The sequence below is a fragment of the Triplophysa rosa genome, linkage group LG2 (genome assembly GCF_024868665.1).
Source record: "Triplophysa rosa linkage group LG2, Trosa_1v2, whole genome shotgun sequence".
NCBI lineage: Eukaryota > Metazoa > Chordata > Actinopteri > Cypriniformes > Nemacheilidae > Triplophysa > Triplophysa rosa.
Window position 1 is genome coordinate 4,267,289 of NC_079891.1, and position 11,866 is coordinate 4,279,154.

The following is an 11,866-nucleotide window of genomic DNA, read 5'->3' on the forward strand; positions in this document are numbered from 1 at the left end:
GGGAATACTTGATTCCGGTTAAATTCAGCACTCGCTTCATCCGCGGAGGTTATTGTGCCCTGCGCAGACTGATCAGTTTATGACATCAAAGTACCGCGAGAGCACAGCTTTAGAATGGCTCTCGCGCGTCCTCATTGCCATACGCCGATCGGTCTGCGCAGTTCCGCATGACGTCCAACATACAGACCACTACCACCGTTTATCAGACCGTGTATTTCTACTCTCGTGGGTCTACTTTGTTGTCTCCTGTATTATATATACACGCGCTATAACTTTTGTAAAAGGTTGTTGGCGACCTGTCGTTTAATAAAACGGACGGGACTTTAATTAGTATTCATTTTATGATGAACATTAAACTTCTTAAAGTGGATAGGTTGTTAACAATACTTTCTATAGTTTTCTACACTGTTCTTCATTGTTGTCACTCTCACTCTCTCAATGTTATACTACCTATTGCTGTCTACAGCAGGATCAGTTTCCTTAGAAATTCATCAGAATATACTATTAGCCACTCAGTATCAACTACTGTATGTTCAACTTCATCTACAGTCTGGCTAAAAACTACCTTTATACGTACATATTCATGCCTACATTGTTAAAACTACTGTATGTCTGACTGAGTGCTTAATAGACAGTGCAACATTATTATAACTTTAATATAATGCACAACAAATAACATATCATGTTTTAAAAGCCTAATCACCTGTGACCCTGCCTCTGTCTCTCCACCTGGGCTAAAGCTTGGCAAGGCTGCTTCTTTCACCTAATAAAATGACACAATTGGTGGTGCATGGCATCTGAACAATTTAACGCTCTCATTTTAAACACACACTGAGAAACTATACTGTAAATTCTCAACCTAACATTTATAACAGTACTATACTACTATGCCATTGTTTGACCTAATCTGTGACTCCGCCTCTCCACAACATGTATATAATAAGCATTTTTAGCTAATAAAGGGATACCAAACAGTCGATTGTCATGATATTCAAGTTATCCTCATAGATGTAAACAAGTACAGACCAAAGTTAAGTTTGCAACTCATCCGGTTAATAGGAGATTGTGATGCAATGGGAAAAACACTGTTCCTGAATCAATATGTGATGCAACTTGTCCAGTATTTTTTGTCAATAAACTGTTGGTAAGAATGTTTTCTTACCAGTAGCCCTGCATAATTCACAGAAGAGATGGGTTTTAAGTAGTTTTTTGAATGTTGTGAGAGATGTGGTTGACCTGACCGAGTTAAGAAGAATGTTCCACCAGGAACACCATGTCCACACACACCATCCAAAACTCTTGTGGAGAAAAAAAACCTTTTTTCCCAGCCAGGGGAACCAGTTCTCCTCTGGCACTACTGCTGCATCTCTACAAGCTCGACAGTGCTTGCACAACTAGGCTAAATAAACAAACAAAAAAAGAAATAAAAGAGGTAGATAATAGTTTTAATATTATCTTAATATTCTAATAGCTAATTGCAGTTGCAATTTTGTTGTGTAGTGAGGACATGTCAGGTCACCGCCTCCCTCTTTCAGCTCTACCATCTAGACTTGTTACAGACCTCGGAGCAATGAGAAAAGACAACTGAGAGCAGAATACCGTTCTACAAGTGCATCAGTTGTTATAGGAAGTGTTCCTGGTTCCGGTTGATCTAAATAATGCAGCCTAATAATCCCTTAGAGGATTTGTATTATAGAAGTGTTGTGTACGCAAGATTGAAGAGATGCGTCTTTAATCTAGATTGAAACTGACAGAGTGTGTCTGCCTCCTGCACACTATTTGGAAGACTGTTCCAGAGTCTGGGCGCTAGGTAGGAAAAGGATCTACCACCTGCACTGATTTTGAAACTCTAGGTATTATCAACTGTCCAGTGCCCAAAGAGTTTAGAGAACGTGAATGACTGTATAGTAGTAGAAGCTCACTCAGGTACTGTGGAGCTAAACTGTGTAGGGCTTTATAAGTCAGTAAGATTTTAAAGTTAATACGTTGCTTAATACTGTAGGTAACCAGTGCAATGTTGACAGGACCGGGCTAATATGAACATACTTTTTTGTTCGTGTAAGAAATCTAGCTGCTGCGTTTTGAACTAGTTGCAGTTTTTGTAATAAACCTACAGGCCTAATAGCGCATCACAATAATCGGTAACACTTTACAATAAGGTGCTATCATTTAACATTAGTAAATGAATTAGCTAACATTAGATAACAATGAACAATTTAGTTTTTCAGCATTTATTAATCCTTGTTAATGTTAGTTTATGTCAATACAGTTATTCATGTTAATTCATGATGCATTAACTAATGTTAACAGTGACCATGTTTGATTTTAATAATGTATTAGTAAATGCTGAAATGAACACGAATTAACATTAATAAGTGATGTATTAGTATTGTCCATTGTTAGATCATTTTAGCTAATGCATTAACTAATTGTTAATAAATAGCACCTTATTGTAAAGTGTTACCCAATAATCTAGTACATCAGTAATCTTGACGTCATGAATGCCTGAATTAATTTTTCTGCATTTGATGGTGACAGCAAATTACGTAATTGAGATATATTCTTAAAATGAAAAAACTGGGTTTTGCAGGTGTTGGCAACATGGTTTTCAAATGACAGATTACTATCGAATAAAATGCCCAGATTCCTAGTTGACGCAAAAAGGAATGACTGGCCAGAGCCGTTGAAGTACAGAGTTACGACACTCGATCCCTCCGCCGTGTGGTCACGTGGTTCATGGAACGCTCAATAGTTCCAAACAAATCCGTGCTGTCAACCTATTTGAATGGATTTTAGTGGGAAAGACAACAGCAACTATATTTGCTTAAATGTTGCTAAATATATTAGCACATTGTGTACACTGATTACTACGTTGACTACATTTATAGCAGCGTTTTGTCTGGGGGGTAATATGAATATAAGATCTATGAATATAAAATATGTCCACCAACTCGTTAAAATGTTAAAACATGCAGTTATTTCACCAACTGTACAGCAAATGCGTTTGGGAGACATTGAAATGAATGGGCTTCAGTGCTGTGTTTGGAACTATTGGTCGCTCCATGACGCGAGTTACTTCCGCATTCCACTCTTACTATGGCGGTCTATGTGAGTGTCGTAACTCTGCGTTTCAATGGCTCTGTGACATGGCCAAATGTTACCTAGACAACGCCGCACGTCCAATCTGAATCCAGCGCTCGTTTGTTGAAAATAAACAACATTTTTAATACTTCTTGTTGGATATTGTGTAATTATATCTTATTTCACCTTATTTTTTCACTCCACTTGGTATTAAAGAGTACATAACTTGGTTTATGACTGCAAGTAAATATCTGTAAATGGGCATCTAAAAAAAACAATAAAGTGCTTTACTATTTTTCTTCCCTTCTTGTAAAACATGTATAATAACAACAATTCTATTTAAGCATTACAAATACTGGTGGATAAATGATTACAGAAACATAAAAAATGCTTTGTAACCACCAATTCTGCGTAGGCGCTCTTATACATTTGTTTGTACATCTGTAAAGCACTGTACAGCTTAAGGCCAAGATCTAGAATGATGATAAGTTGTAAATGGGGGCCATCAAATATTGTGGCCTTAAGGTCAAAAAGGTTGAGATCCACTGCAGTAGAGAGAATGAGATAAGTATGTTTCAATTCCATCAGCGCTGGATGAATAGGGGAGGAGCAGTGCTGTACAGTACTATAAAAACTTCAGAGATGTGCTGTGTGTTGCTTCAGCGTTGCTGGTTTATAGAAGATATTGCTCCTAATATTCCTCTGATTTATGCCTGAAACACAGCGCGCCAAGGTAGATGTCTTTCTCTTTTATCCACCACACCAAATCAGTAAAATTCCTGTTTAATTTAATTAACATTGATATACATTTAATTGCATTCAATGACCAAATATTAAAATAATAAATAAATGATATTCTTTCAATTAGAACATTGTGCCCCGTTTTGCCTAATTCATATTTAAGTTTGAAAATAATTGAAGCCAAAAGTAACATTTACAGGAGCTACAACCACTCATGGCAAATCTAGTCGATGAAAGCACGGAGCACATGGAGCGAGGGAAACAAGCACCTTCACATCAGAAGATAAAAGCAAAGCTCATCCATTGGATTTCTTACATTGCCGGTGACATGACAGCGTTTGGTGAATGGATGAAAGGTACACGGTCTAGAATAGTCCACACTGAGAACGAAGCATGTGTGTTGATCATTTTAGTCTACGTCCTGACACTTCCTTATAAAAACATTATGAAGAGTGCGCACCCAACTGAAAAAACAAAACACGCTTGGAAAGAGGCACGTGGATTCATTTTTCAGTGTCTTTGATGTTTGTACTAAGTGCTGAATCTGCATTTGATGAGAAATGTTTGAGTTCATAATAAAATCTTGAGTAATGTTGACTTCAGACTGTGGAATCTGAGCTTAGCTTGTGACGTTGTTGAGATCTCTACTGAAAGAGACATTTGTGAGATTTATGGATCTGTTCCCTTAGAAGAAATGCCTGAGATTTAAGCAAAAGTTTCCGATTGCTCTCCGTTTAATCTCATTTCTGTCTAGAAGATATAACAAAAGATATCAAAGAGATATAAGATATATTATTTTTATGGGGAAGTATCATTTAAAAAATAGAAAAGGTATTTTTTATTCGTTTTTTTGTGTTACTACTGAAAGCATTGCTTAGTTTCCATGTAGATTTTCTGGTTTTAGACACTGTAAATGGAATTGGAATGTAAATGGAATTTTTCTGGCAGCTGTTATTACATAATGCATAAAATGATATGTTTTCACTGTTTTTCTTGGAAATGTGTGGTCTTTCTCTGTAATTTGACGTTTTTGAAAAATCTGTAAAAAACCTTACAATTTTATCAAATCATTTTTTTACAGTGTAGATCATGACATTTTTGCTCCATGCAGGTCAGTTTATCATGCTGCAGATTTTGGACTGGGTGTTGCGTGGGGCGGCTCAGGTGATGTTTGTGAATAACCCTCTCAGTGGACTTATCATCTTTGCTGGACTCATTCTTCAGAACAGATGGTGGGCACTGAACGGTTTTGTCGGCACATTGTTTGCAACAATCTCTGCTCTCATCCTCTGTCAGAACAGGTATTTTTATTTGACATGTTTAATGGTGCATTCTGGTGTTCCGAATGACTGATTTCGGGTTTATTATATTGTCCTCAGAGGTGCTATCGCAGCGGGTCTTTATGGATATAATGGAATCTTGGTTGGCCTTCTGATGGCAGTTTTCTCGAGTGCAGGAGACTGGTACTGGTGGCTTCTTCTTCCAAACATCTTCATGTCAATGGCATGGTAAGCTTGCTTTGCTTCTTCGGTTCGTTTTGTAGATGACTGTATTTGTATTATGAAAGAAAAAATATAAGGATCCAACCTTAAAGGTATTCAGATTCTTCTGAATTAGATAATTGTATCACTGTACTTGTAAATGTTGTAAATGGCTTCCTCGAGTTAGTGTCATATGATTTAAGCGAGTGTTCTTTTCCATGGAAGTGGATGGAAAACTACCGGTAAAAAATGTAGATTGTGTTTTTTCGTTAAGTGATGTAAGCACAAATGGCTTATTAAGATTTTTTAACAATATATAAAATATTTTAAGGCATCTTTTATTTTATTTTGCAAGGGGCACACTACACAATGCTATTTTATAAAAATGTCTAAAGTACAAGTACAATTTAATTTGGTGTTTTACAGTTATATTTTATAACAATGTGTATTATATAGGGCAGTCAAACGCATCCAGAGTAAAAGTTTGTGTTTACCTAATATATGTATGTGTACTGCGCAGATTTATAAGCACATACATGTATGCATATTTAGGAAATATTTACATGTTTTTATTAATACTTAGCAATAATTTAAATGATATATAAATGTTTATACATTTTTCTTAAACATATGCATGTATGTGTATGTTTTTATAAATACAAAATGAATATGCACAGTGCACAGACATATATTATGTAAACATAAAATTTTATTCTGGATGCGATTGGTTGACAGCCAGCCCTAATATAATATAATATAACATAATATAAATCTTTTATTATTACTTTTTTATTTGCTACTGCTAGTGTAGACCAGTGGCATTCTGGTGGTTTTGCGTGATGGCCCAGATTTGACCCCAGGCAATTCTTTTCATTCTTCCTTTCGCATAGTTTTGTTCAGTGTTGAGAATGAGTTCATCATTTGTCTAATAATACATTTCCTCTTCTCTGCCTCCTTCTTTAAAAAGTAAACGCCTTTTCACTTTTGCAATAAGTACACTATAATTATCTGCTGTCCAGGACCTTTTCACACGTGCTGCCTACATGGACTTCGCATGTACAGTGTATTATGAGCAATTATTTATGTTTTGTTTCTGTAGCCCCATAGTGTCAAGTGCCTTGGCCTCCATTAACAGTCGGTGGGACCTGCCTGTTTTCACCCTCCCGTTTAACATCCTTGTGTGTCTACACATGGTGGCCACAGGACACTACAACCACCACTTCCCACAGGTCCTCATCCAGCCACGCACGTCCCTGCCCAATATCACCTGGTCCCAGATGGATTACGCGAAGGTAAGACGTGAAGAAAACGATCAGCATTTCCGAAGGGGAAGCTGTTTTTGAATTTGGCTGTACTTCAGAACAGAGAGCGAGCGATTATGCAACAGGTCCTAAATCTTGATGGCAGAAGAGGTCACATGGCATTGAAAAGAGCAGGTCGTGCAGAGAAGATGCAACTGTCACTATGGAATTCAATCTAGCAAGAAATGCCAGATTTTCCTGCATCACATTCCGTGCCACCTAGTTTAAAAGTTTTTAAACAGTTTTTTTTCGCGCAGCTTTTCCGCTCGATCCCTGTGGGAATCGGACAGGTGTACGGCTGTGACAATCCCTGGACGGGGGGGATATTCATGATTGCCTTGTTTATCTCCTCACCCATAACATGTGCGCACGCTACCATCGGATCAGCCGTTGGTATGGTGTCAGGTAAGACATCTGAAGTCTATTTAAAAATGGTCTATTTGAAATAAAAGCACATTTTTAAGCTGATTCGTGTTCCACAAACGGCAGGTCTTGCTCTGGCCGCACCGTTCGAGAACATCTACTTTGGTTTATGGGGTTATAACTGTGTTTTGGCATGCATCGCGATCGGAGGGATGTTTTACGCTCTTACGTGGCAGACACATCTTCTGGCCGTGGCCTGCGGTACGTGACACATGAGCTATTTCCTGTCCTTCCCGATTACATAACAGCAATTTGCTCAATCACGGACAAAGCACACTAATTACACTCTTATTCTTTTTTAGCATTCTTCTGTGCATACCTGGGCTCGGCGATAGCAAATGTGATGTCTACTGTACGTATCACACACCCAATTCTTTTTTTATTAGTATACTTCTTTTGTACGCTATTTGTATACTTCTTTAAACAAAACATAAGTATACTTTCTCCCTTCTTATACTTTCATCCCCATTCTTTGTACTTAAAGTAGGCTACAGTTGAAGATATTTCTCAAATATGTCAAAAAAAGGAACACAGTTGAAATATCTAGGTAATTGATAGCATTGTCAACTTAAAAACCTTTAAAAGTATACTTGTAGAATAAAAGCTACTAAACTAGTAGTTTACTGAGAGTATACTGTACTTCAAAGTGTACTTTCATAAACTAAACTAGTAAACTATTAGTATACAGTACATAACTTCACTTGTAGTGTAGTTGTGTGCTCAAAGCTTAATATTATTACACTTAAAGTACACTTAGGTCAATTTAGTCCATTATACTTACAACACACACTACTAGTACATTGACATTAGTAAAGGCTACTAGAAAACTAGACTACTATTCCTAAAAATGTACTTGAACTTTACTCGATAAAGTATACTTATTAGGGAAAACAATGTACAAGAATGCACAAAAAAACAATTCAAGTATATCTATTTGAACAGTTTGGACTCCCAGCATGCACCTGGCCCTTCTGCCTGTCTGCCCTCACATTCCTCTTGATCACTACGGAGACCAGCGCCATTTATAAATTGCCTCTTGCTAAGGTCACCTACCCTGAGAAAAACCTGATATATTTCTGGAAGATGAAGAAAGAGGAGAGGGCCGGTGAGGAGAAGAAAACACAAGAGATGCAATTGAAAGACACTGAGCTAAAGAAAGATGATGAAATATCTGTCACGGTGGAATAGTGTGAAGGAGCACCCTGTGGCCGTACAGGAAAAGGACGACACTAAAGGTCTTTGCACATACAGTCCGAAATTTTCGTATGCGTTTTTTCGTATTTGGCTCTCGTTTGTACGGTGTCTCTGAATTGTTATGAAAGGCCACTCAAAATGCTTGACCGATGCGAAAAACGCAGAAAATCGAACCCAGTCCGAATTTTTTATGACGGACGAAAATATCGGAGGCAGTGTGTAAATGTGATTGACACAACGTGAGGTCGTATTTATTTTTTAACGTGCGGAAATTTCGGACGCAAATTTCGGACTCAATGTGCAATGGGCTTAACTGAGAGAATATAACACAGAGTACAAACCTGGACCAGACTGAAGTATACATTTCATTACTGTGTTAGAGTTTTTGCCATTTATAATGTGAACGGTTGACGCAAGTGTCAAATATTTGTCACTTTTCAGAAACACTATTTTTATGTAGTTTTTTAAAGATCTTTGAATGAACAAGCGGAATCTTTTTTTTAAACGAATGCAGCAACATTAAAATATGAATGCATGCACAAACAAAAATAATGCATGTTAACTGGCAATTAAAATGATTTTTTGGTCGTATTTCAACAATTTATAAATGAGATCTGGCTGGCGACCAACATTCCTATGATTGACGTCAAAAACAAATAGCTCTGTACACACAGTATTATAGATGCCTTTAGCTTCAGTGTCACCTGCTTGGATTAAGAAATGGTTTTTTTCTTGTAATGTATGCTGTACTTTAGGGATGTGAATAGAAATGTATATTTCGACGACTGGTCAGTGTTTTAATCATCTGTAATAATGGTTTTGTGTTTTTGGAAAATTACTTTTATAAACTTCCATAAATTGACGGCGAATTGTAAATTTTACATAACTATATTTTTCATATGAATACACTTTTGAAGACTTTCTAATAAAGTGCACTCTAACCCACTGCTTCGCGGGGCTTATTGCTTTTATAAAACGGTTAATCCATATGCGTAGCAAGGTTTCATAAAATAAAATAAATAAAATAATATTTAGGCTATGTAATGCGGTCAGCTGTTATAAATCGGGCCTTTAAGTCTGTCCTGAAGAGGAACTTTTAGTGTACCAAATCGAAATAATTTCACAGGTGATTTGCAATGTTTGGCATCGGGTGGCAAAGATTGAAATCTGGATGACGTTATTAAAGGGCCACATAAGGTCAAATCTAAAACAATGGTAGCAAAACCACACCTTTAAGAAAATAAATCATGGCAAGGTGTATTCGATTGTCTTATGAAAATATTTTTGCACGTATAAAGTATTTGCTTCATCTTTAATGCACAGCCGCTTTCCTTTAATCATATTCTTTAACATTTCTTTGATTGACAGCTATTGTTTTGCATAGCCATGTGATCATGAGAACATTCTCAGCATTACATCAGATTATTCGAGAACAACCCGTAGAAATTTCAGCAAACACACGTTGTCCCTTTCATAAATGAACAACATTGTAAGGCAGCTGGAAAAGTGCTAAGAACTAAGGTTGTTTGCGATGCTGGGACACAAAACAATAAAACCCCATTTGTTGCTAGATCCTGAGGAATGATATCCTGACCTCCCATCAGGAGTTGATTTCCATGAACCGAACCCCTCTTCTTATCGCACCTCTACCCTCCCCTTCATCTCTTCAGGCCATGATCAGTGGAAAAGTGCTTACTCATTTCATACTGTGCATATCATTTATGAAGACTTGGAGGATGGACTGGAGTTTTGATTTAAACTACAAATGGGGCACATTTACTAAAGCTCACATGTACCAGAATTCCACTCATCACCTGCCTTAGAAAGTTGCATGATCCTGACTAAAATAACTATTGTTATGTTTCTGAGCAAGCATGGGGCGGCCAGACTTAATGATTTTAGTTTCCCCGGAATTAACAGTTTTGTGACCATGAGATCCACGTACTCGGCCGGCGTGAGACTCTGTGCGACAGCAGATCCCAAACGAAAGGATAACTATATACTGTATATATATATATAAAGTATAAAGATTTACAGATAAAATTAACTATGATCAACAGATACACTGGAAATGTCATATAACTTATATTATATTAAAATTGGAGTCAGATTGGTCTTAACCACGGAGTCATGTAAATTGAACCAAATTGTAACAATTCCGTTTTTAAATAACTTCATGTAGTAGACACTGAGGAGAAGCAGAACAGGAGATCCCTTCAACCACGCCATTGGATTCCGTCGTTGGGCCAGTGGTGGTCTTTTACAACATAAACTTACAAGTTTGTTATTGTATTTTTAGGGGTACATGAAAATACAGTGTGATATGGATCAGGAGGTATTAGATAAAACAAATTAGTGAGAAACACACAACATTATAGATGCATACAATTGCGTTTGTATCCTGATGCACCACCAATTTTTTTATTTACGCATTTGACAGAGACTTTTATCTAAAGTAAATTAAGAAGCTTTGTCACCATAATAATAGCACAGATATCCACCTGAAGATCTGAAAAAAAGAATTGTTGCTCTACATAAAGATGGCCTAGGCTATAAGAAGATTGCCAAAACCCTGAAACTGAGCTGCAGCACGGTGGCCAAGACCATACAGCGGTTTAACAGGACAGGTTCCACTCAGAACAGGCCTCGCCATGGTCGACCAAAGAAGTTGAGTGCACGTGCTCAGCGTCATATCCACAGGTTGTCTTTGGGAAATAGACGTATGAGTGCTGCCAGCATTGTTGAAGAGGTTGAAGGGATGGGGGGTCAGCCTGTCAGTGCTCAGACCATACGCCGCACACTGCATCAAACTGGTCTGCATGGCTGTCGTCCTAGAAGGAAGCCTCTTCTAAAGATGATGCAGAAGAAAGCCCGCAAACAGTTTGCTGAAGACAAGCAGACTAAGGACATGGATTACTGGAACCATGTCCTGTGGTCTGATGAGACCAAGATAAACTTATTTGGTTCAGATGGTGTCAAGCGTGTGTGGAGGCAACCAGGTGAGGAGTACAAAGACAAGTGTGTCTTGCCTACAGTCAAGCATGGCGGTGGGAGTGTCATGGTCTGGGGCTGCATGAGTGCTACCGGAACCATGAATGCCAACATGTACTGTGACATACTGAAGCAGAGCTTGAGAGATTGGGCAGCAGGGCAGTATTCCAAGATGATAACGACCCCAAAAGAAGCTGAGGGTAAAGGTGATGGACTGGCCAAGCATGTCTCCAGAACTAAACCCTATTGAGCATCTGTGGGGCATCCTCAAACGGAAGGTGGAGGAGCGCAAGGTCTCTAACATCCACCAGCTCTGTGATGTCGTCATGGAGGAGTGGAAGAGGCCTCCAGTGGCAACCTGAGAAGCTCTGGTGAACTCCATGCCCAAGAGGGTTAAGGCAGTGCTGGAAAATAATGGTGGCCACAAAAAATATTGACACTTTGGGCCCAATTTGGACATTTTTACTTAGGGGTGTACTCACTTTTGTTGACAGCGGTTTAGACATTAATGGCTGTGTGTTGAGTTATTTTGAGGGGACAGCAAATTTACACTGTTATACAAGCTGTACACTCACTACTTTACATTGTAGCGAAGTGACATAATTTTATTATAAAAAGTTATAAAATATTTACTAAAATGTGAGGGGTGTACTC

General features: G+C 38.0%; 1 protein-coding gene across 1 annotated transcript; it reads left to right on the plus strand.

Annotated features, from left to right (window-relative positions):
• Nucleotides 1–3,734: 3,734 nt before the first annotated feature.
• Nucleotides 3,735–9,161, plus strand: slc14a2 (solute carrier family 14 member 2). The gene is made up of 9 exons (XM_057319563.1): nucleotides 3,735–3,814; nucleotides 4,022–4,178; nucleotides 4,934–5,123; nucleotides 5,202–5,330; nucleotides 6,403–6,595; nucleotides 6,862–7,009; nucleotides 7,094–7,228; nucleotides 7,330–7,379; nucleotides 7,970–9,161. The coding sequence occupies exons 1-9, from the start codon at nucleotides 3,791–3,793 to the stop codon at nucleotides 8,213–8,215; spliced, it is 1,272 nt and encodes a 423-aa protein (XP_057175546.1). The 5' UTR covers nucleotides 3,735–3,790; the 3' UTR covers nucleotides 8,216–9,161.
• Nucleotides 9,162–11,866: the final 2,705 nt, after the last annotated feature.